The sequence below is a fragment of the Erythranthe guttata genome, chromosome 13, assembly GCF_056151865.1.
Source record: "Erythranthe guttata isolate IM_541 chromosome 13, IM_541, whole genome shotgun sequence".
Lineage (NCBI taxonomy): Eukaryota > Viridiplantae > Streptophyta > Magnoliopsida > Lamiales > Phrymaceae > Erythranthe > Erythranthe guttata.
Window position 1 is genome coordinate 484,659 of NC_142545.1, and position 26,228 is coordinate 510,886.

General features: G+C 38.9%; 1 protein-coding gene, 1 long non-coding RNA gene and 1 pseudogene across 2 annotated transcripts; 2 read left to right on the top strand and 1 right to left on the bottom strand.

The window, feature by feature from the left end:
- The first annotated feature begins 2,298 nt into the window (after positions 1 to 2,298).
- LOC105951861 (uncharacterized) lies at positions 2,299 to 3,526 on the top strand. The gene is made up of 2 exons (XR_016029335.1): positions 2,299 to 2,373; positions 3,034 to 3,526. It is a non-coding gene; the product is annotated as an uncharacterized LOC105951861 (long non-coding RNA).
- Positions 3,527 to 14,569: 11,043 nt separating this feature from the next.
- Positions 14,570 to 15,046, top strand: LOC148765554 (zinc transporter 1 pseudogene; annotated as a pseudogene).
- A 179-nt stretch (positions 15,047 to 15,225) lies between these two features.
- Positions 15,226 to 23,807, bottom strand: LOC105951845 (zinc transporter 5). Its single transcript, XM_088811771.1, has 2 exons — positions 23,796 to 23,807; positions 15,226 to 15,825 (listed from the first exon to the last, which is right to left on the bottom strand). Exons 1-2 carry the CDS (start codon positions 23,805 to 23,807, stop codon positions 15,226 to 15,228), a joined length of 612 nt encoding a protein of 203 aa, XP_088667897.1.
- Positions 23,808 to 26,228: the final 2,421 nt, after the last annotated feature.

The following is a 26,228-nucleotide window of genomic DNA, read 5'->3' on the forward strand; positions in this document are numbered from 1 at the left end:
AGAGTAATTTAATAGCCAATGCAGTAATATTAATTAAAATATTTTTTGTTGAGAGAAAAAAAGTCAATTAACAGTTAAATTACTGTCTTCGACGGTTAAATAACTGCAGGAGACAGTAATTTAGCAACGAATACAGTAATATTAATTAAGAATACTTTCTTTAAGAATAAAAAAGTCAATTAACAGTTAAATTACTGTCTCCGACAGTTAAATAATTGCCGGAGACAGTAATTTAACAACGAATACAGTAATATTAATTAAAATATTTTAAAAAAATTCAATTAACAGGTAAATTACTATCTCCAACAGTTAAATAACTGCTGGAGACAGTAATTTAGTAACAAAAACAGTAATATTAATTAAAATATTTTTGAAGAAAAAAAAAGTCAATTTACAGTTAAATTACTGTCTCCGACAGTTAAATAACTGCCGGATACAGTAATTTAGCAGCCAAAACAGTAATATTAATTAAAATATTTTTTTAAGAAAAAACAAAATTATAAAAAAAAAAACAAAAAGTCAACGGCAGTTGACCGGCCGGAAAAAAAAAATTGGGAAAAGAAGTTTTTCAAAAAAAAAAAAAAGTCAATGCCGGTCTCCGGCGGTCAACACCGCCGGTTCACGGCGGCGGTCGCCGGTCTCCGGTGGTGGCGGGTCAAAATTGGGGTCAAAATTGAAATTATGGTTAAAATTGGTTAATTGATGAAATTGGGCTAAATTGCGGTGTAAATCACGCAATTGGAATTGAATTGGGTTTCAATGAATTAAGGGTAATTTTGGTATTTATAAAAGGATTTTCCTCATTTGCAAATAAGTTTGAATGAGATGGATTTATTTGAAAGACAAAAAAGTTGGAAGTCCCTCTTTTAATTAAGTGCCCTTGTCATGGGCCTATTTGTCATTTGCCCATTTATTAATGGTATTTGAGATAAATCCAATGGGCTTGAAAACTCATATATGCCCCCACTTATTAATATAATTATTAAACTAAATATTACGGTAAATTAATACAAAATCCCTCCGAAAAATAAATCAATTCCAAATCCCTCCCAAAATCACGTTATCGTATAATTCGCCCAAATATCTCTTCCCCCAAATCACGGTAGAAAAAACCACTCCGGCTAAGCCAATTATCCCTCGTTTTCCGAAATGCCCCAAAGCACGGTAGAAGATGTTCGTGATTTATCATGAAATCAGAGCGAAAACCGCTAGAGGAAGCAAAATTTCGTCGTATTTTGTACAGCGGCAAGATGATACATAAATCAACAGCGAAAAGTAATTAATCGGTGTCTCCAGATGTTGATTCCCTTCAATTAGTGGAAAACCACAATTAATTGAAATGGGTGTTCTTATTGTTTTGTGCATGTGCTTACCGTAATGGGTAATTTTTTACAGGGAAGAGGAAATCCAAAACCGGTCCCGACATTATGCAGTTAGATGCTGGTGAGTTTCTAAATCCGTAAATGGTGAAAAATGCGTTGATTTTTTGTTGTTTGTTGTGATGGGTGTTTGTCCGATTATAGTTACGAATTGCATGCTTAATTTGGAAACAATTTTTTGGGGTCCAAAAAATGTTGGAAGTAGCAGTCTGTTGATTAGATGTTTTGTGTTGTATGTGACAATAAGTAAAACCGCATACCAGAAAGTTCGATTTTGCGTGTTTTTTTGCATTTTATATCTTATGGTTTGCATATCCTGGTATGTGTCTGTTTAATGATTTAAGTTTTAGTGTGGTTTTTCTTGGGTTCTCTTGTAACGACCAAAAGATATACGTTCATTTGTTTAAGCGGTTTTGAGTTGGGGACATATTCAGGGGTGAATTAAGTGGTTTTTTCCTATGTTTATGTGCTACATAGGTAATGTGGTTTTTGACCTTTTTTTTTGTGAAACCCAAAAAATTTGTAAATATGTATTTTTTTTAGATAAACTTGGTTGTTTTTGTAAATTGTTTTTTCAATATAAAAACATCTTTAAGTGACTGTGGTTTTTTATTTTTGTAAACGTGTTATCATTTTAATTAGTTTTTTTGGGTTCCACTGTAACCACTCAAAGATGTGCGGTCTTGTTTATGAGAATTTGAAAACCACTCAAAGATATGCAGTCTTTTAACCACTCAAAGATATGCAGTGATAGTGAATTAAGTGGTTTTCATCTACGATCTTTACATGCTAATTTTTCCTCTGGTTTTATGGGTTGGTTTTTAAACCACACAAAAGACATGTGGTTTTGTTTAAGCGGTTTTGAGTTGGGAACATATTCGGTGGTTCTGTATTAAGTGGTTTTTTCCTATGCTCATGTGCTACATAGGTAATGTGTTTTTCAACATTTTTTTTTGTGAAAACAAAAAAAAATGTAATTGTGTATTTTTTTTAGGTAAATTTGTTTGGTTTTGTAAATTGTTGTTTCAGTGTAAAAAACATGTTTAAGTGAATACAGTTTTTAATTTTTGTAAACGTGTTATCATTTTAATTAGTTTTTTTGGGTTCCGTTGTAACCACTCAAATATATGCAGTATTGTTTATGGGAATTTGAATTGTGAACATATGCCAACTATGATCTTGTTTAAGTGGTTTTCATTCATGATCTTTACATGCTAATTTTTCCGCTGGTTTTATGGATTGGTTTTTAAACCACACAAAAGGTATGTGGTTTTGTTTACGAGGTGTTAATTATGTACATGTCTTGACTATGTTCAATGGTATTATCTTAAGTGATTTTCATTATTGTTACTGTGCTAAATAGGTTATGTGGGTGCTGGCTTTGTGAAACCGAAAAAAAAAAAGTTGTAGGTGGTTCTGAATTACATATCTCTAAAGTATGCACATATTATAACCAAATTATTTTGTTTGTGTTGTTATTTGAAAGCACTTAATGGTCTGTGTTGGATCTCTTTTGGGTCTTCAAGTATGTTGTTGTGATTTGTGCCTAATTTAATTATGGGGTTTTCAATTATGTTGTTTATAAAAATGTCATGTGGTTATGAATTAAGTGCAGTTGATACAAATGTTGTGTGGTTTATTTTTTTTTCTTCAGAAAGACGCGGTGGATAAGACGGGGAGATATCACAAACTTGATCTCCCGTATGACGAAGAAGTGGTTTTAATGAATGATGCTCTGCAATAGAAGAGTGACAATGTCGACTGCGGGGTCGTTGTGTGCTACATTGTGAGGCAATATTTTGAAAATAAAATTATTACAAAAGCACAAGGCGTGAAGGATATTCCAAACATGAGAAAAGAGATCGTCGAGACGGTACTGGAATGGGGAAAAAATAAAGAATACAGTCGACATAGGGGGCGAAAATGGGTATTATTTTGGTTTTTTTTTTTTTTTTTTTTTTTATGCATATTGCTTTTGGGATTTTTTTTTGGAATGCAGATGTTCAGCATACACTTTATATATCGTTTAGACGTGTGACATATGGTCATAGTGGTTAGTTAATGTATTGTTTGATTTTCCCGTTTTTGATGGGTTTGTTTAAAAGTCTCCGTTTGATCTATTGGTTTTATTGTACATATTTCTTAAAGCCGTTTGTTTAAAAAACTCCGTCATAGGTAAGTATGAACTTTGATTTTATGTATTCATAATTGCTTTATGACTGTACTACTATTAAACAAATTTTACTGTTAACTTTGATGAACAACATTGATGTCAAATCATCATCGCTCGCAAGGATGCAGTCGTCGTACACGTCAAAATTATAAGTTAAAGTGAGTTACATCCATTGATCGCATCCCACTTCGACCAAACATAATTTATCAATGAATCAAAATTCATGCAATCAGACCATCGCTTTATTGCAACAATCCCTCGAAACCTCAACACAAATGTCACGTTGGAATCCATGAAACTGCACAAAATAATTACATGGTAAATTATGAAGAAAAAAAAACATGCTATTAAAAAGGAAAAAAAATACTACCACGATTAAGAACATACATTATAAATCTGACACGTACAATGATAATAATTTTAAAACGGACTTGTAACTTTTTAATCCGGCAATATATCAAAACCACTCTGACATTTTAAAGTATCGATCGAATATATGCTACAACAACATAACAATGTTGGAGAAAACTCATGTGCATTCATATTAAAATTAATTCGAAAAGTGCTTAACCCATGACTATTACGCACTATCATGGTTTGCGGAAAAGCACGCAAACCACTATGTATTCTATTGAGACGATTGTACTGCATAATTAGACTCTATATTTTCTTGACACGAAAACCACTCTATATTTTGTTGAAAACTACTGAATTTTGCTACGTAAATGGACAATTGTACCCATATATGGGAAAATTCTGAAAATCACTCTGTATTTTATTGAAAACCACTGTTATTTTGCTACGTAACTGCATTCATATAAACATAATTTCGAACCCAGAAAAAACCATGACTATTATGGGTATCGGCTATTATGTGTGAAAACCACTCTGTATTTTCAAAAGGTTCGATCGACTATATGCTAATAACCACATAACAATGTCGGGGAAAAAACAGTTGCATTCATATTAACATAATTTTGCACAAAATAAAAAACCATGAAAAAATAGTTGCATTCATATTAACTCATTCAATTATGCAAGTAATTAACGCGGATTATTAACCTGAGATGCTAAATTAATCATAACCCGCTTCCGCGTGTATTACGATTGTAATACTCTAGATTCAATTACTGTATTCCTACACAATTAATTCTAGAACAAAACATTAAGCACAAATCTCAATAATGACTACCTAAGAGATTAACTATATTCCTATGTTAATACCACAAATGCTCTTCTACCACAGTTCTAATTATTAACCCGATCTTCCGATTCATGCGATTAACAATAACATTAAAGCACATAAGGTGATCAAATTCATGCACATAATAAAACTTACCTCATATCAATGAGCGATCTAAAATTTTTACCTCCTATAGTACAAGGAATAGTAAACTTACCTGGATCGCCGAGTTTTTGTGGAAGAGGCCGAGTAAGAATTGCACTAATTTGCTCCGTGAGTTGGATCATCTCGTTCCCTTGCAATTTCTTACTTTTCTTCACGAGGTCCTTGAGGAACTTCACCCACTTTGGCATCTTTTGAAGTGCTTCAATGAAAGGAATATTTATGCGAATTTCCTTCAACTTGTTTAAAAATCTTTGATATTCGGCATCGAGCTTTTTCTTTATAAACTTTTGAGGATAAGGAATTGGAGGGACTTGTGAAGGCACCATTGATGGTGGCTCTTCATGAGTTGATTCTTTTTCCTCATTCACTTTCGGCTTCTCGATTACCGTGTTTCTCTTCTCTTTTCGTGGGGCTTCCTCCAATTGCTTATTGTTCTTCAAGGTGACTGCTAGGCACGTCTCGACCTCGATCTTTTTCGTTAGCAATCGTTGTGGATATGGGATTGGTTCCACCCATTCAGCTACATTGACTTGAATTTCTTCCATTCTTTCGATCTTGACATCGATAGCTTTGCACGTCTCAAACTTTTGCTTTCGAGGATCTTCCGTATTCGATGGCAATGCTCCCGCCAGACGTTTCTCTTGATTCACAAAGAATTGAGCGAATTGATTCTCCAAATTCCGCAGCGAGGCTTGGGTAGCGGTAATGAATTAGGCCAATATCTCATCCGTGTTTGATTTTTGGGCCGGTGGATTGTTGCCTTGATAGCTTTGTTGAGGAGGGGCTTGATTTTGGGATTGACCTTGAGGTCTTTGATATCCTTGTCCTTGTTGATTTCCTCCATATTGCCCTTGTGATCTCCACCCTTGATTTTGGAATTGGCGAGGCGCATTGTTGACGTAGTTGAGCGACTCCACATCTTGTTGGCATTGGAGTGTGTAATGATTTCCACCGCAAATTTCACAACATGGAGAATCGATTGCTTGGACTTGTTATGGTAGACTTGCTTTGATGTGCTGCAGAAGGAGCTAGTTGATTTTGTTGAGCAATTTGGGTCACTTGAGCTTGAAGGGCCGTAATTGCATCTAACTCCAACACTCCGGGAATTTTCTTGGCTCCACTAACCGTCCTCCCGCTTGACTTGGCAAACCGATTGTGTGCAATTTGATCCAACATAATAAATGCATCCGGTATTGATTGACTCATGAAGTTGCCCCCAGTTGATGCATCTAAGACGGTTCGTGCATTCTAGTTAATCCTTTGGTAGAAGATGTGGATTTGCCGCCATTGCTCGACTCCATGTGTCGGACACTGCCGCAAAAGAGTTTTAAATCTCTCCCATGCCTCGTATAATTGCTCGCCTTGCTCTTGGAAGAAATTATGAATTTCTCGTCGGATTCTCTCGTCCTTCTCAGGTGAGCTATAAACTTTCATGAAAAGGTTGAGGAGTTGAGGCCACGACGAGATAGAGTGGGGGGCTTGGGACATCAACCACTGGCGAGCTCTTCATTGTAAGGAATGCTTGAAGAGAATTAATTGAAGCGCCTCTTGGGAAACGCCGTTCTGACGGTGGGAATTACAGGTATCTAGAAAATTGACAATGTGAAGATGGGGATCTTCACCCGCAAATCCACTAAATAGTCCGTTATTTTGGAGCATCGTCAAGAGGCCTTGCTTGATCTCAAAATTGTGCGCCTCAATGGGTGGATATTGGATGCTCGGGCGGAATCCGTCATGAGTCGGGATTATGTAGTCCTGAAGTGCCCGTGGCCTAGTTGCTGGTTGTAATGGGAGTTGAGGGGGTGGGTCTTGGATTTGGTTTCCGTTGGCACTGAGTAAATTGCCCGCTGCCCTACGTTCTTCGTCCTCCATTATATTGTTTTCGCGTTGAAGTCTCCTAGCGGCTCGAAAAGTACGTTCGATTTCGGGATCAAACGGTTCTCTAGCAAGATCAATTCTTTGAAGCATTGGTCTTGGTGGTTGCATTACTCAGGTTTTTTTATTTAATTAATTTTATTAATACATAATTAATTATTTAATTAATCTATGAATTATTACTAATTACATTTTAATTTTATTTTTTTATTTTTTATTTTTTTAGGCAAGGTTTAAAGTAAGGGCAGTAACAATAATGACAATATTCTTCTCCATAACAACCCCAGTTGGAATCGGAATCGGAATCGGAATTACAAACATCTACAGCGAAACGAGCTCAACGGCTCTAATTGTACAAGGTGTTTTCAACGCAGCATCGGCCGGAATATTGATCTACATGGCGCTCGTCGATCTTCTTTCTGCCGATTTTATGAGCCCGAAAATGCAAAGTAATGGAAAATTACAATTAGGGGCAAATTTGTCACTTCTTATTGGTGCTGGTTGTATGTCTCTCATAGCTTGACTTCCTATATATATAAAGTCTTTTCACATTATATTTTGAAAACTAAAACAAATTGTATCTTAATTTATTCTTCTGAAATATTAATTAATAACAAATTTGTTGAGTTAAATTATTTATTGCAGCCTCAGATCTGTGTGGTCTTGATTGTTGCTTGTTTTGGTGTGCTAATTAAGATTTGCGAATGGAGCGAAATGACAAATGTTTTGTTTCGGAGGATTCGAGAGACATTTTTTTTTGTTATCGGTTTCAATTTTTTCGATTTTGTCTACGATGATTTATTTTGTTCAAGAATTTTATTATCTACTATCAATTATATATGATGTTTAATTTATACTCTTTTCCTTGTCATTTTCTGTATAGCAAGATCAAGTCATCATCTTTCTTTTGTTGTAATCAAGAATGGGAATTAATTGCAAATTAAACAACAATTAAAGCGAAATACGTGGTGAAGGTGAAGAAGATGCCTTTTACAGTCTATCTTTATGTACGTGCGCTAGACAAGTTTGGGTGCTTAGTGGAGTGGCATGGTCGATTGGCCGAATGATTTCTCTTTTGTCGATTGGATTATGGATATGAAGGATAAAATCGACAAATCCGATTTTGAATATTGTATAGTTATTTGTTGGACTACATGGTATGCAAGGAACAAGAGGTTTTTTGAAGATGTGTTTGTCGATCGGCTCTTGACGTTATCGTGTTGGCAAAGAAATTCCTTGCAGATGTGCATGGGTCTGCTGCTGCAGAGGTGCTTCACGTCCAATAGATGAAGTTAAAATTAATTTTGATGCTTCTCTAACTTTGGCTGACCACGGCTGCGGTTTGGGTGGTTTGGCGAGGTCAGCTGATGGAAGTTGCCTAGGTTGGTTTTCTACTTGGAGCTCATCGATCTCTCCTCGACTCTACTTCAGCCGAGGCAATGTCTGCTCTTTAAGCCTTAGAATTTGCCCGTGGTCACCAGTGGAATAGAGTATTTTTGGAAGGCGATTGCAGCACAATTATTGCAGCTATTAACGGAGAGGAGGATTCTCGGACATTCTATGGTAATTGTTGACACCGAAATTTCGAAAAAAATCACCAATTAATGGCCAAATAAATCGGTTATTAATTGGGTCTCAAATCTAAGTTCATAACATATTTGGGCTTTACAAATAGATTAATCCTTAAATAAGTAATAAATTCTTATTTTACGGATTATCTAATTGGGCACAAATCTAGCCCAATGAACCAAATGACAGTATCCAACTCCATCGGCCCATGCTACAAGTCAAAACCCTATCTCGTGCCTATAAAAAGAGCCATTCGGTCCATGCAAAAATCAGACTCACACAGACACATATCGAGCTCTCAAGCTCACGTCTCGAGCCTCCGACTCGAATTCATAACATATTTGAATTCGAGGTGTTCGTGATAGGAAATCATATGTTTGATTCCTCGAATTTATAACATATTTAAATTCGAGGTGTTCGTGATAGGAAATCATATGTTCGATTCAAGAACAAGCTTTTAAGCCCTTGAATCAAAATTAGAATACGAGAGAAGAATCAGGGGAATTACGGAGATTGTAATCCACATCGTTTTGATTAATAAATTATTTGTTCCCTATTTTCTTGTCATGTGTTTTTATTATATTTTGCAGATGTGAAAATTTACGGTTAACAGTAATATTATCGATGATATTAAGAGATTGACGCTAGGTTTCGAAACTTTCAAAGTTTGTCATGTCATGAGGGAAAACAATCAAGCAGGTCACGAAATTGCTGGTTGTCTTCAATGAAGTCCTTTACTTCAAACGTTTTGTCTAGCTATATTCAAGATATTTAAGCTCTAAATTATTACATTAATGAACTCTCCTAGTTTTTTCTTAAAGAAAAAAAATTATATTTTCCTAATAAGCTTTGACATATGACTAACAAAACATAGAAAAACGAAATAAAGAAAAAAAAATTAAAAAAATATATAATTGATGTGTCGAATTGGGATTTTGATCGGTAAAGATCCAAATCAACTTAATTAATAATAATGTCTAATTATCATTTATTACTAGTTAAATAACATTTATTGTCTGACATTGGTTTTCAACAAAAAGTCTAGGGGTGAGAACGGTTCGGTTCGGTTTTAGCCACAAACTGGAATCGGAATCGAAGTGTCCGGTTCCTAAGGAACCAAAAACCAAACTGATCGGTTTCTTGCGGTTCGGTTCCTTCTCGGTTTCGATTCGGTTTCGTTCATTTTCGGTTCATAAAATTATGGGTTCGGTTTCAATAATGGTTCGGTTTTCGGTTCGGTTTTGGGCTCATTTTGGCCCGAAAGTCAGCCCAAAAACCAGCCCAAACGTAGGCCCAAAAATCAATTGAAATTTATTCAAGTAAAAAAAAAATACACATATATATATATATATATATATATATATATATATATATATATATATATATATATATATATATATATATATATATATATATATATATATATATATATATATATATATATATATATATATATATATATATATTTCGGTTCGGTTTACTACTTGAAAAACCGAGTACGAACCGAAATTGTCGGTTCACAATAAATTGAAAACCAAGTTTGCGGTGTATACTTCGGTTCGGTGCAATTCGGTTCGATTTTTTCGGTTTTCGGTTCGATTCTTCGGTTCCTCGGTTTTTTGTTCTCACCCCTAAAAAAGTCTAATATTCCCTCTCTCACCTATAAATAAGTGAGGCAAATAGTTAATTAAACTATTTGTTTATATTGTGATAGTTTTTCTACTTCACCATTGGAGAATAGTCGTCGGGCCAGCCTAGACATGTTACCTAGAGTTTTTATTTGTTTTGTAAGTTAACTAGTGGATCTCTATTCTTACAGATTCAAATTCTCTTGGGTTCCCGAATCGACATTTGAGTAGCAATGAGTGTATTTGTACTCTTGACTCATGTAGTAGTAATCTTCGACAATCTCTACTCTTGTGGGCCCACTCAATGACTCTTGGGTTGCCCAATCAACATTTGAGCATTGAGTATCTCAGAACGTAGAAGTACCTCTAGGTATTCTCTACTTTAATGGGCTCAAAAACTCTTGGGTTGCCCAATCAAAATTTGAGCAACATTATTTGACGTCGTCTGTGGGAATGCATATACTCAATCACGTGTCATGAAAGAAGGTGGGTGATGGGCGACCCGTCACCTCAAGTACCTTTGGGTTCCCAAATTCGCCTCAGAGGGCAAGAATGAGGGCGGCGAACCGCTACCTCGTGGAACCTGTGGTATCCCAAATATGCATATACGGACCAGAATGAGGGCGACAACTCTCGACCTCAAGGTACCTTTGGTATTCCAAATCCACCTCGAAGGGAAAGAAGGGGGGCGACTCTCCACCTCAAGGTACCTCTATTATCTAAAATCCGCATAGAAGGGCAAGGAGGGCGCACGACCACCCGCCACCTCATCTAAGCACCCTAACAAATTTGTTATACTTCTTTCGTCGAGCACATCTTGACATGACTAGCCATACTGCGTCTTTCGCGAAGACGAAGACGCCTTGCCTTCAAAGAGACGGGCAATTGATGTATGTGAAGAGGGGCCAAGCCTTCACATACTTCAATGAATTGAAGCTCGATGGTCGCATGCATTTGGGATATAAGCATTGTGACACGAAGTCGCTTGACGAACTTGGTCACCATCCACACTTTCGAGCATTGGAAAATGCAGACGGGCATCGAACTTCGCCTTCAAGGATTTATTTCTTTGAATTGTCCATAATATATAGTATAAGGTAGGGGAAATCAGCCTCATTTCTTTTGTATCAATTTCATCACATCTATATATACGTGTATATATATATATATATATATATATATATATATATATATATATATATATATATATATATATATATATATATATATATATATATATATATATATATATATATATATATTCAAAAATCAAAATAAAAATACAATTGATATTAGTTACCTAATAATAAATGGATTATTTGTCAAAAGCCCCCCATTACACAAGTCTAATTACAGTAGATCCAATTTTTTTAGAACTTTTTGAGATAAATCCATTTCAGTATTAAATAGTAAAAAATAATAAATTATCACTATTCTACCCCTAACTTAAAAGTAACGTATGTTTTATGATTGGAAATAAAAAAAATTAAAAAGATTTGTAACATCTCTTTCTATTTTATCGTAACGACACATCCTCATATATAATCCCACGATTGCGCCCCTTAATTACAGAGAAACCGTTTCAAAGCAATCTGTATTATTTCCACACATCCTCTACCGATTCGATTGCAGGAGCAGAACGTTTCGTCTTAACAAAATACATAATTTTTTTTTTTGTGTTCGAAATTATGTTAACATGAATGCAACTGTTTTTTTCCCGGCCATTATTATGTGGTTGTTAGCATATAGCCGAACGAACCTTTCAAAATACAGAGTGGTGTTCACAAACAGGGGCGGTACTACATAGGGGCGCGGGAGGGGGGGGGGGGGGGGGGGGGGGGGGGCAGTTGACCCCCCAAGAAAAAAAAAACAATTTTTTTTTGCTGTTTTGGCATAATATTTTTTTAATATTACTTTTGGCCCCCCCAAAGGTTTTGTAAATATGCATTTTAACCCTTAATTTTTTTTTTATTCTCCACAATTTTATATAAATTATAGATTAATATAAAAATATAAAATAAAATGGTTAAAACTTGTACTATTTTAAATAAAATTTATGAATATTTACTTATCGATCTTTAATTTTTTATATCAATGTCTCTAAAAAATAATACGAGACGTGCCATAAATCCCATTAAGTGCAATATATTATTAGAATAATTTAGATTTTTTTGTCATACTTGAAATATGATAAAATTATATATATATATATATATATATATATATATATATATATCATTTTAATTAAAAATTCGCAGTATAAACCTATTTTTTTAGTTCACCCCCCCTACTTTCTAATCCTGGTTCCGCCCCTGTTCACAAATAATAGCCGACACCACCCATAATATTCATGGTTTTTTTATTTTGTGCAAAATTATGTTAATATGAATGCAACTGTTTTTCCCCGACATTGTTATGTGGTTTTTAGCATATAGCCGATCGAACCTTTCGAAAATACAGAGTGGTTTTCACACATAATAGCCGATATCCATAATAGTCATGGTTTTTTCTGGGTTCAAAATTATGTTTATATGAATGCAGTTACGTAGCAAAATAAAAGTGGTTTTCAATAAAATACAAAGTGATTTTCAGAATTTCCCATTTATGTAGCAACATTCAGTGGTTTTCAACAAAATACAGAGTGATTTTCGTGTCAAGAAAATATAGAGTCTAATATGCAGTACAATCGTCTCAATAGAATACATAGTGGTTTGCGTGCTTTTCCGCAAACCATGATATTGCGTAATAGTCATGGGTTTAGCACTTTTCGAATTAATTTTAATATGAATGCACATGAGTTTTCTCCAACATTGTTATGCTGTTGTAGCATATATTCGATCGATACTTTAAAATGTCAGAGTGGTTTTGATATATTGCCGGATTAAAAAGTTACATGTCCGTTTTAAAATTATTATCATTGTACGTGTCAGATTTATAATGTATGTTCTTAATCGTGGTAGTATTTTTTTTCCCTTTTTAATAGCATGTTTTTTTTTCTTCAAAATTTATCATGTAATTATTTTGTGCAGTTTCATGGATTCCAACGTGACATTTGTGTTGAGGTTTCGAGGGATTGTTGCAATAAAGCGATGGTCTGATTGCATGAATTTTGATTCATTAATAAAATATATTTGGTCGAAGTGGGACGCGATCAATGAATGTAACTTCTCTTTGACTAATAAGTTTGACGTGTACGACGACTGCATCCTTGCGAGCGATAATGATTTGACATCAATATTGTTCATCAAAGTTAACAGTAAAATTTATTTTATAGTAGTACAGTCATAACGCAATTATGAATACATAAAATCAAAGTTCATACTTACCTATGACGGAGACTTTTAAACAAACGACATTAAGTAATATGTAAGATAAAACCAATAGATCAACCGGAGATTTTTAAACAAACCCATCAAAAACAGGAAAATCAAACAATACATTAACTAACCACCATGATCATATGTCACACGTCTAAACGATATATAAAGCGTATGCTGAACAACTGCATTCCACAAAAAATCCCAAAAACAATATGCATAAAAAAAAAAAAAAAAAAAAACCAAAAGAATACCCATTTCCGCCCCCTACGTCGACTGTATTCTTTATTTTTTCCCCATTTCAGTACCGTCTCAGCGATCTCTTTTCTCATGTTTGGAATATTATCCTTCACGCTTGTGCTTAGGTAATAATTTTATTTTCAAAATATTGTCTCACAATGTAGCACACAACGACCCCGCAGTCGACATTGTCACTCTTCTGTTGCGGAGCATCATTCATTAAAACCACTTCTTCGTCATACGGGAGATCAAGTTTGTTATATCTCCCCGTCTTATCCACCGCGTCTTTCTGAAGAAAAAAAAGAAAACCACACAACATTTGTATCAACTGCACTTAATTCATAACCACATGACATTTTTATAAACAACATAATTGAAAGGGGAAAGTACAGTTTGCACCCCTGAACTATAGGGTTGGTCGCAAACACCTCCTTAAACTACAAAACGTAACAAAATGACCCCTTCGTTTCCATTCCGTTAGTTGTTGTTGATGTGGCGGGTTGACCTTTTCTTTTTCACATCTTAAACTATTATTTGCATTTATTTGGACATGTTTACCCCTCACTTGAAGCACTTCTCAACAAGTTCTGCCAAAAGAACAGGGAAAATCAGAATTGGAAAAATTTAAAAAATAAATAAATAATTGGATAACCAAGAGAACGAATTAGATGTAATAACATCAACTGGAACTTCCATGAAATTACTCAACCAACAAAACAAAAAACATAAGAACATAAAAATCGCATTGATAACTAAAGAATCAAATGTAAATATATTTTTGAAACCTACAAACAGAGCATCGTTATATTACTGAAACCCACAAAAATAAAATAGAGAAATCATCATCACAAATGCATAAACGCCACACGAAATTCTTAAACACAGAAAAAACACAGCGGAAGATCCATCATACCTTTCACAGAAATCGGGAAAGAAGACACGCTGAGTATGATCCAAGAAAAAATATTGCAAATGAGTTTGAAAAATCAAGAATTCAGCATCGGAAAACTGTTGGTTTGAAAAAGATCTATAAATCTGAGATGAAGAATCTGTTCATCTGGGCCGCCGCCGTGGTTCTTCTCCCGGCCACGGCGGCGGTGCTCGCCGACTGTACGTGCGAGGCGGAGGAGGATGGCGACCGGAGCAGGAGCCTGGCCCTCAAGTACAAGTTGGCTGCCATCGCCGCTATTCTGGTGGCGAGCGCCGTCGGGGTGTGTCTTCCGGTGGTCGGGAGGAGGGTTTCGGCGCTGAGTCCGGAGAGGAATTTCTTCTTCGTGATAAAAGCGTTCGCCGCCGGCGTGATTCTGTCGACGGGGTTCATCCACGTGTTGCCGGATGCATTCGAGAGTCTGACGTCGCCGTGTATTCCGGCGAGCCCGTGGGGGGATTTTCCGTTCACCGGGTTTATCGCCATGGTCTCCGCTATTGGGACTATGATGGTCGATACGTACGCCACCTCGTACTACCGGCGCCGGTCGAAGGACAAGGCGGCGGAGGGAGTCGGCGGCGCCGGATAATATAATATTTAATCAATTTTGTAGACTGTATAATATAAAATTTAATTAATTATTTAACGCATCGAATTTGTATCATTTAATTAATCTACCCAATTATGAAAAAAATAGTTTCTCAACTCCAAATAATTTGGTAGCATTAATATAAATTAAATTATCATATTTTAGTGATATAATAATAACTAAATTAAAGAAATTATATACACCTGTGAAATCACACGGTGGCGAAGCACGTCACTTTCGCCGGAATCCGCTTCCATTGAAACCGACCCATGTGCATGGCCGTGAGTGGCGTGGGTGTGAACAGGAAGAATCCCTTCTCCGGCGCCGCCGACTCCCTCCGCCGCCTTGTCCTTCGACCGGCGCCGGTAGTACGAGGTGGCGTACGTATCGACCATCAGAGTCCCAATAGCGGAGACCATGGCGATAAACCCGGTGAACGGAAAATCTCCCCACAGGCTCGCCGGAATACACGGCGACGTCAGACTCTCGAATGCATCCGGCAACACGTGGATGAACCCCGTCGACAGAATCACGCCGGCGGCGAACGCTTTTATCACGAAGAAGAAATTCCTCTCCGGACTCAGCGCCAGAACCCTCCTCCCGACCACCGGAAGACACACCCCGACGGCGCTCGCCACCAGAATGGTGGCGATGGCAGCCAACTTGTACTTGAGGGCCAGGCTCCTGCTCCGGTCGCCATCCTCCTCCGCCTCGCACGTGCAGTTGGCGAGCACCGCCGCCGGGAGAAGAACCACGGCGGCGGCCCAGATGAACAGATTCTTCATCTCAGATTTATGTAGTCAGTATTTATATATAATTGCAGTGTTACACTGTATTAGAATATATTATATTATAATAACTCTTATAATATTAGGATTCTAGAATGCATGAGTTACTTAGATCAGGTAGAATTTAGTTACCTAGTCAAAAAAAAATTCTAGTATGCTTGAGTTACTTAGATTAGGTAGAATTTAGTTACCTAGTAAAAAATGAGTTACCTAGATCAGGTAGAATTTAGTTACCTAGTCAAAAAAAATTTTCCTGTGGTATTATAGGTTGCTTTTTAAACCACACAAAAGATATGTGGTTTTGTTTAAGCGGTTTTGATAGGGGTGTGCACGGGTCGGTTCGGTTCGGTTTTAGCCAAAAATCGAACCGAACCGAATATATCGGTTTTTGTAAAATTAAAAACCGTGTATGTCGGTTTTTTATCGGTTCGGTTTCTTTCGGTTTCGATTCGGTTTCGGTTTTTTTTCGGTTCGGTTTCGGTTATTTTTCGGTTCAAGTGTCAATATATATTCAAGTTGTTGTACAAACAAAAAAATACAATTACAATTACTTTCACAACTTACTAATGCAATGAAAATATAAAATCTTTAATTTCATAGGACTTACGTAATTTAGATGATGTATTATGCTTCATTCTTTTTTTCCTACTTTCATCTACCACATTATTAAAACCATGAACTCAAGTAAATTTTTACTTACTAAATAAATAAAATACAATGTCTCAATTTATGAACAAATGCTTAGAATGAGACAAGTAATTGAAAGATAGAAAATAAATATTAGGGTAAAATAATACATATATTATATAAAATGAAGTCATTTTATAGTTTCGGTTCGGTTCGGTTTTTCGGTTCGGTTATTTACCTTCCCACCATACCGAACCGAATAATTCGGTATTTCAAAAATAAAAAACCGTACATGCGGTTTGCTATTCGGTACGGTTTAAAACGACTCGGTTTTTCGGTTTTTTGGTTCGATTTTTCGGTTTTTCGGTTTTTTTGCTCACCCCTAGGTTTTGATATGTGGTTTTGTTTAAGCGGTTTTGAGTTGGGAACATATTCGGTGGTTCTGTATTAAGTGGTTTTTTCCTATGTTCATGTGCTACATAGGTAATGTGTTTTTCAACATTTTTTTTTTGTGAAAACCAAAAAAAAATGTAATTGTGTATTTTGTTTAGGTAAATTTGTTTGGTTTTGTAAATTGTTGTTTCAGTGTAAAAAAACATATTTAAGTGAATACGGTTTTTGATTTTTGTAAACATGTTATCATTTTAATTAGTTTTTTTGGGTTCCGTTGTAACCACTCAAAGATATGCAGTCTTATTTATGGGAATTTGAATTGTGAACATATGCCAACCATGATCTTGTTTAAGTGGTTTTCATTCATGATCTTTACATGCTAATTTTTCCGCTGGTTTTATGGGTTGGTTTTTAAACCACACAAAAGGTATGTAGTTTTGTTTACGAGGTGTTAATTATGTACATGTCTTGACTATTATCTTAAGTGGTTTTCATTATTGTTATTGTGCTAAGTAGGTTATGTGGGTGCTGACTTTGTGAAACCGAAAAAAAAAGTTGTATGTGGTTCTGAATTACATATCTCTAAAGTATGCACATATTATAACCAAAATTATTTTGTTTGTGTTGTTATTTGAAACCACTTAATGGTCTGTGTTGTATCTCTTTTGGGTCTTCAAGTATGTTGTTGTGATTTGTGCCTAATTTAATTATGTGGTTTTCAATTATGTTGTTTATAAAAATGTCATGTGGTTATGAATTAAGTGCCATTTATACAAATGTTGTGTGGTTTATTTATTTTTTCTTCAGAAAGACGCGGTGGATAAGACGGGGAGATATCACAAATTTGATCTCCCGTATAACGAAGAAGTGGTTTTAATGAATGATGCTCCGCAACAGAAGAGTGACAATGTCGACTGCGGGGTCGTTGTGTGCTACATTGTGAGGCAATATTTGAAAATAATATTATTACAAAAACACAAGGCGTGAAGGATATTCCAAACATGAGAAAAGAGATCGTCGAGACGGTACTGGAATGGGGAAAAAATAAGAATACAGTCGACGTAGGGAGCGAAAATGGGTATTATTTTGGTTTTTATTTTTTATTTTTTTTTATGCATATTGCTTTTGGGATTTTTTTGGAATGCAGTTGTTCAGCATACGCTTTATATATCGTTGTTTGATTTTCCCGTTTTTGATGGGTTTGTTTAAAAGTCTCCGTTTAATCTATTGGTTTTATTGTACATATTACTTAATGCCGTGTTTTTTATAGGTTTAATAATTTGTTTTTTCTGTCATCTGAATGAAGAATTAATTAGGGTTTCACGTAGTCGGTATTTATATATAATTGCAGTGTTACAGTGGTGTTGAAGAATGTCAACACTGTGGACTTTTAAATTAGTTTATAAATTAAATTGTGTATTATTATTATTATCATTTATTTTGTGTATTTTGTGTTTTTCAATAATAAATTAAATTATATTTAAAAAAAATGTCGACATACAATGTGATATACCTAACTGGGCCGACTCAATGGGCCCTAATTTATCTAATAACTAGGCCTGATACACGAAAGCTCAATCACTTACAATTGGGCCCACTACACGAAAGCCCAAACACCTTTAAAGTAAGGCTTGAGCCCAACAAAGTAAGCCCAACCCAATCAACGACATATAAATAGAGGTTTTACTCATTTGTAAATGTACGTTTTGATTATTCATGAACTATCTAGAGTTTTATTCTCTCTACTATCTCTACGATCCGTACATCTGACTTGAGCATCGGAGGGGTTTCCGCCGGATCAACCCCCGGCTTAGTTCACGTGTGCTCATTTCGCAGGGACCTTAGGATCATCGAGTTATCAAGCTACTGATCAGCTTTGCTCTCCCAACTCGTTTTCTACACTACCCTAGGTGATCTAAACTTTAGTATCATCAATTTGGAGCCGTCTGTGGGAACGATGCAAACCAGATCACGTAGCCAACAAGATCCTCCTGAGGCGTCTGCTCGGAGAGAAAATGACACAGCTAACAACCTCCCAGTCCGTGGAGGAACTAGCTTCCCACCTCCTCCACGTGCTGCGGATCCACCTCGCGAGGTTCAGGTGATCCCCCCTCGGGACCCACCACTCGCCGATCCAACACTCTCTGCTCCTCGAACGGTTCAAATAACGGAGGATGCGCTCCAACGCATGATATCAAAAGCCTCAACTCGCGCCGCCACCGAAGCCGTGACTCAATATATCGCCACGATGGGAGCAAACGCTCCTAATGCGATACCAGCGCCAGCTCTACCTGTGGTGCAACCTATGGCACCACCGCCAGTGCAGAACCAAATAAGTGTCTCCTCCTCCACCTCAGACCCACGGTCCCGAGTGCAGCTATCTACCAATCACAGAGGGGCAGAGCCCAGACAGCAACGTCAGCGCTCACCCCCACGGGGGAATGCGTCTCCACAGAGAGTCCCTCTCTTTAATGAGGGAGAAGGCGAGGTAAACAGCAGAATGTCTCCCCAAATTTCTTTCCCCCAACAGAATAATCCAATGGGGGAAAGAATGCCCGTCCCAATAAGACGCAGTCCTTTCACCATAGACATCCTCAACGAGTGAAGATCTCGGGGTTATCTCAGTTTGAAGGGACCACCGATCCACAGGAGCATATAGAGAAATTCAACGCCATGGCGGATTTATATGGCCCGACGGATGTTGCGATGGGCAAAATGTTCCGCACCACTCTCTACAAGAGAGCAATGAATTGGTTCAACTCTCTACCCATAGGATCGATTGACACCTTCGCTCGGCTGTCAACCCGGTCTACCAACCAATTCGCCATCAACAAGCAATATGCCAAGACCCTAGCCCACAATTTCTCTGTAGTACAGAGAGATAACGAAACGCTCCGCAACTACATCAAGCGTTTTGTAGAAGCCGTCCATGAAGTCCCCAGTGTAGGGCAAGACATGCTCTCGGGGATTATGCAACAAAACTTGAAGCCGGGTAGATTCAAAGAATCTATCGCCGGAAGACCTCCATGCAACCTAGAGGAGTTGCTAAACCGAGCTGAGAAATACGTGCGAATAGAGGAGGCCTCTACCCATGCTCCGCCTTAAAGGAAGAGGGAAGATGACCGTTAGGACATTAGGAGACGGGATGATCGACGCCCACCACTTCCATCTCAAAGTCAAGCATCTTCCTCCTACAATAGGTTCACTCCGCTAAACAAACAGGTTTAGCAGAACCTCCACGCCCTATGCAGCCAAATGCGAAACGAGAAAAGTCGGATCGCTACTGTCGATTCCATAAGGATAGAGGACATACTATCGAGGAATGTGCGCAACTCAAGGTAGCCATTGAAAGATTGATCAAGCAGGGCCACTTAGGCGAGTACATCGATAAGACTCGAAACAAGCGCCGTGATGACCTCCCACGCCGAGATAACAATCGAGATCAACCACAACAAAGAGAGGAGGGAGGTCATCGGCGAGAACAAGATAACAATGATAATCAACCCACCCGGGGAATCATTGTCTTTATCTCTGGAGGACCGGCGGGTGGCGATTCACAAAATGCAAGACGCAACCTTGCTCGGTCAGCACGTATGAATCAAGAGCATGCCTCTTCATCCGCATCTATCTACTAGATACGGAGACCCGATAATAACATAGTCTTCACCTCTTCGGACCTTGAAGGTCCCGATGAAGATCATGTCGACGCATTAGTAATCACAGCGTCGGTGGCCAACTACTTGGTTAAGAAGATATTAGTGGATTGAGGAAGCTCAGCCGACATCATGTACCTCCACGCTTTCAAGCAGCTGGGCATAGATAATGCCCGGTTTAGCCCGATCTCCACGCCCCTAAAAGGATTCACGGGAGATGGCATTTTGTCCATGGGAGAAGTGGAGCTGCCCATCTCTTTATGGGAAAACCCTTGTCGAATCACCAAGATAATCAAATTCCTCATCATCGACAAGCCGTCCCCCTACAACATCATCCTAGGGAGGCCAACAATCCATACATTCAAGTCAGTACCCTCCTCCTACCATCAGAAGTGGAAATTCCCTACTCCCTATAGAATGAGGGAAGTACTTGGAGATAGACGTCTCGCCCGAGAGTGCTATGCAAGAGCCCTACGAGAACCTTCAAAGAAGCCTAAACCGTCCGGAAGGGGAGACGACACCCAAAAACCCGACAAACGGAAATGGGTAAACGCGATCATTGAGGACGATAGAGAAATCCTCATCAGTGTACCTGACGATAGCATCAAGCTAGCGGCCGTCGAAGAGTTTAAGCTCATAGAGCTCACACCTGGAGATGATTCCAAACTCTTACGCATCGGATCTGACTTAGATCCAGAGATGGAGAAACAACTAATCCATTTCATGCGATGCAATGGAGACATGTTCGCTTGGAAAGCTCAAGATTTGTCAGGCATTCCCCCTCAGATAGCGCTGCATCGACTCAACGTGGACAAAAGATTGAAGCCGGTCAAACAAAGGAAGCGGACATTCGGTCCCGAACGCAACAAACACATCAAGGCGGAAGTAGCGAAACTTCTAGAGGCAGGTCATATACGACCAGTTTAGTACCCTGAATGGTTGTCGAACGTAGTACTCGTTCCTAACCCCGGTGGCAAGTGGAGGTTATGCGTGGACTTCACTGACCTCAACAAAGCTTGTCCTAGGACCCATTTCCTCTACCTAGAATCGACCAACTCATCAATTCAACCTCGGGATGCGTGCTCCTCAGCATCCTCGATGCATATCAAGGGTACAACCAGATCTTACTCGCCCCAGAAGATCAAGAGAGGGCCAACTTTGTCACAGACCAAGGCATCTACTGCTATCAAGTCATGCCTTTTGGATTAAAAAATGCGGGAGCAACTTACCAACGTCTAGTGAACGCAATGTTCGCAGATCAGATCGGTAAGAATATGGAGGTGTAGATCGACGACATGCTCGTCAAAAGTGTCAAGGTCTCAGACCACTTAACTGATCTGGATCACTGTTTCGCCACCCCGCGAAAATATAAGATGAAGCTCAACCCCCTCAAATGTTCATTCGGAGTTCGGGGAGGCAAATTTTTGGGTTATATGATTTCGCAGCGAGGAATCGAAGCTAATCCCGCGAAAATCGAAGCAATCACCTCCATGGCTCCACCAACATCGATCAAGAAAGTCCAACAACTTAACGACTGTTTGGCATCTCTGAACAGGTTCATTTCAAGATCAGCGGACAAGGCTCTCCCCTTCTTTAAGATTTTAAGGGAAGGAAAAAAGTTTGAATGGGATGAAACATGTCAAAAGGCATTCATCGAGATGAAATCATATCTTGCATCACCACCCCTACTTACAAAACCTCAGCCGGGAGACACCCTTCTGCTGTACTTAGCTACCTCGGCTGATGCCATCAGCGCAGTCCTCATCCGAGATGGAGAAAAAGGTCACCAACCCATATACTACATAAGTCGTGCCCTCCAAGGAGCCGAGCAACGCTATACCAATATGGAGAAGCTCACTCTCGCCCTCATCAACGCAGCTCGGAAGCTTAGACCTTACTTCTAGTCACATCAAGTGGTGGTTCTCACCAATTACCCCTTGAAACAGATATTAAGGAGTCCCGAGACATCCAGGCGACTAGCCAAATGGGCGATAAAGCAGAGTGAGTACGGAATAGAATTCAAACCCCGCCCCGCCATCAAGGCACAAGTATTGGCTGACTTTCTAGTCGAAATGAGCTCAGTACAAGAGAGCACCTCTCTACCTACTTGGTCTGTCAGCGTCGATGGATCTTCCACAGCCACTGGAGATGGAGAGGGTATCGTCCTAACGAACCCTGACGGAGAGGAATTCGAATATGCTCAACGATTTGAATTCACAGCCTCAAACAACGTCGCTGAGTACGAAACACTGATAGCAGGAATCCACCTCGCCATAGCAGCCGGAGCACGTAAGCTCCTAATCCAAAGCGACTCTCAGCTCGTCGTTAACCAAGTACTCGGAGTTTACGAGGCCAAAGAAGATACATGGCCAAATACTTAGCTCTCACACACACACTCTCTATTATCCAAGTTCGAGAGCTACGAAATTAAACAAGTACCTCATTCTAGTAACATCCATGCTGACAAATTAGCTAGGCTTTGAAACTTCATGGCAAGCATTGGAAGTCGGAAGGTGACGCTTCTCACCTCACCTCAACCGGAGATAACTTCACCTAGTGAAATACAGTACACCGAGGAGGATGAACCATGTTGGTTCACTCCAATCATGAAGTATCTCTCAAGAAGGGATAACTCCCAACTGATCTCACTGAAGCACGGAAGTTAGAAACGAGAGCCGCTCGCTTCGTCATAGTGGGAGAAGAATTATACAAACAAGGGTTCTCATTCCCCTATCTCAAGTTCCTCGACCCGACCACAGCAAATTACGTACTTCGAGAAGTACATGAAGGTATCTGCGGAAATCACTTGAGCGGGAGAACCTTAGCTCTCAAACTACTAAGGCAAGGTTACTACTGGCCAACGATGCATGAAGACGCAAAGAAATTAGTTCGGAGGTGTAAGCCCTGCCAAGAGCATGCCAATATCCCTCACCTGCCAGCCGCATTAATCCAACCAATTGACAGCCCTATCCCTTTCGCCCAATGGGGAATGGGTTTAGTTGGACCATTCCTACGCGCCACGGGAGGGCGCAAATTCGTCATTGTAGTAGTGGATTACTTCACCAAATGGGCGGAAGCTGAACCCTTAGCACACATCCGAGAAGAAGAAGTCATCCAATTCCTATGGAAGAACATCGTGTGTCGCTTTGGGATCCCACGTTCCATTATCTCAGATAATGGAACCCAGTTTTGCGACGACAAAGTAAAGAATTGGTGCCTCGGCTTGGACATCAAACAGTTCTTTACATCCGTAGCCAATCCACAGGCTAACGGCCAGACGGAGGTCACGAATCGCACCATAGTCTAACACCTTAAAACAAGGCTTGGAAGTGCCAAAGGGAGATGGGTGGAAGAATTGTCTAACGCCCTATGGGCTTATCGCACAACCCCACGAGCAGCAACTGGAGAGTCGTCTTTTAATCTAGCTTTCGGCACATAAGCTATAGCACCCGTTGAAATCGGTGAACCATCTTGGAGAATCACTAACTATGATCCAGCAGCTAATGAAGAAGCTATGCGGGGAAGCCTAGACCTCGTAGATGAGCTACGAGAGATCGCATGCATCCGGCAAGACATGTACAAATCACGCATGGCCAAGGCCTATAACTCAAAGGTCCGCCCTCGCTCCTTTCAAGTTGGAGATTTAGTCCTCCGAAGAGCTGAAGCCTCCCACCCCATTGGTAAGCTCGATCCAAAGTGGGATGGACCATATAAAATTACAAAAGTGGTCAACACTGGAGCATATCGCCTCGAGAACACGGACGGACACCCTATACCCAGAACATGGAATATAGGGAACCTCAAACGGTTCTACGCTTAAGGTATACATCTACCTTACTTAAGATCCGTTGAAGTCACCACCCATACCTCTCATATATGAAAATTACTTAGAAATTGTTACCCCTGCAGGCTCCGCGACCTTCCACGTCACTCGTCTCACAAAACCGTCTCTACATGCTTGGAAACTTCCTACTCCATAACGAGGTGCGTAAACGTCTCACCTAAACTGGGGGGCTAGTAATTTTACTTACATCATCAATTCATAATCACATCTCATAATCTTCTTACCGATTGAGAACCTATTACAAGGGGATGTATATTACTCAATCAATGGCCCAAAGAGCGAAGACACTCCATACCACATCGCCAAGGGTAACAATACTTCCACTAGAATATAACATACGCATGCTCTTGTTTACTCTTACTAACGTGATAAAATAATTTCACTAACAGGCATGATCACATAGCAACTCACAACAACTCACGAGTTGATTTCATATCTCGGAGTGCGAGGAAGAAAAGCAATCCCCGTAATAGGGTCCTTGACATTGCAGTAAACACCACACCAGCTTCAATTACTAAGTCTTCCGTACAAGTGTTTAAACAATGTTTTTCTCAACAATACTTTGCAGACATAGAGACGCCAAAGAAATTAAATCTACCATCAGCACAGCGAAACGAACGAGTACAAGGAAGACGTGGAAGAAGAACTAGTGTAGTACAATCACTTAGAAAAAAATATATCGTGTCAATTTATTTGCTTTAGCAGTAGTTATTTACCTTCGCCTCACGTAGGCCTATGACATTAGCAATTTATTTTCATTCGCCTCACATAGGCTTGTAACAATTCTTCTTTGCTATCATTGAATAAATTAAAATTTTTGCTTTACTCTATGTGTAATTACGTCAATACAAGTTACCTCTTACCATGAGTTCAATTCAATACAACCCTACAAACACTTAGAGAGATTTAGATAATCCATATAGCTTGGCCAGCTGGATTGTCTAAGTCCCTTTATTTGTTTCACGAGGTGTTACTTTTAAAACGTGGCCACGGACAAAGATATTTAAGACCCAAGCGGTCCAAACAATGGGCACGACCCTTAACAAAAACCTTGGGAGATTGATCCCCTCCTCAAGTACATCGCGTACAACGCTAAATGTTAATACACATAAGCAACGCATAAAAATCTTGACAATTTCAAAATAAGTAAATCGAAATATCAAACTTCTTCAAATGTCAAACACGGAAGAAATTCAAACGAAATAGTAGTGGACATACCCATCTACATCGGCGATAAAAATAAAGTAAGAAATCCATAACAAATAATAAAAAAAAAAAGGAATTTAACTATCCTAGCAAATAAATTTAAACTCCTCCACCACGGGCGGAAGACGCCCCCACAGTGGGGTCATCAGCAACCATGTCATCCACGAGCTTTGTGCCCGTCTCATTGACATCTACCTCGACCTCCTCTCCATCGGATATGCCCCCTTCCATCTTACGAATAACCTTCTCACTAATACCACCCGCCTCACGAAGGTATTTGCGACAGGCATGAACTAATGGCTTATAGACCACAGACAAAGCATGCTCCTCAATCATAGTAGCACACTCAGCACTACCACGAAAGCTAAGCTTGGTTTCCTCCACGATGGACTCCTTATAAGCAGCACTACCTGACGTAGCGAGGAACCTCTTCCCCGTCGCCTTCTGAACTTCATATTTCTCTTTGAGCTGGTCATAGCACTCGTTCAACTTCTGACATCATCCTTATACGCCTTCGCATCACCTCGGATAACATCGAGCTCCTCTGTCCACTGAGCAAGCTCCTTTGTCCGTTGAGTAAGATCAGACCGCGCTATTTCCAACTGACTTAGAAGTTCGTCGTCACGCACCTGACTTCGAGCCCGCTCCTCTTCCTTCCTAGCCTCCACATT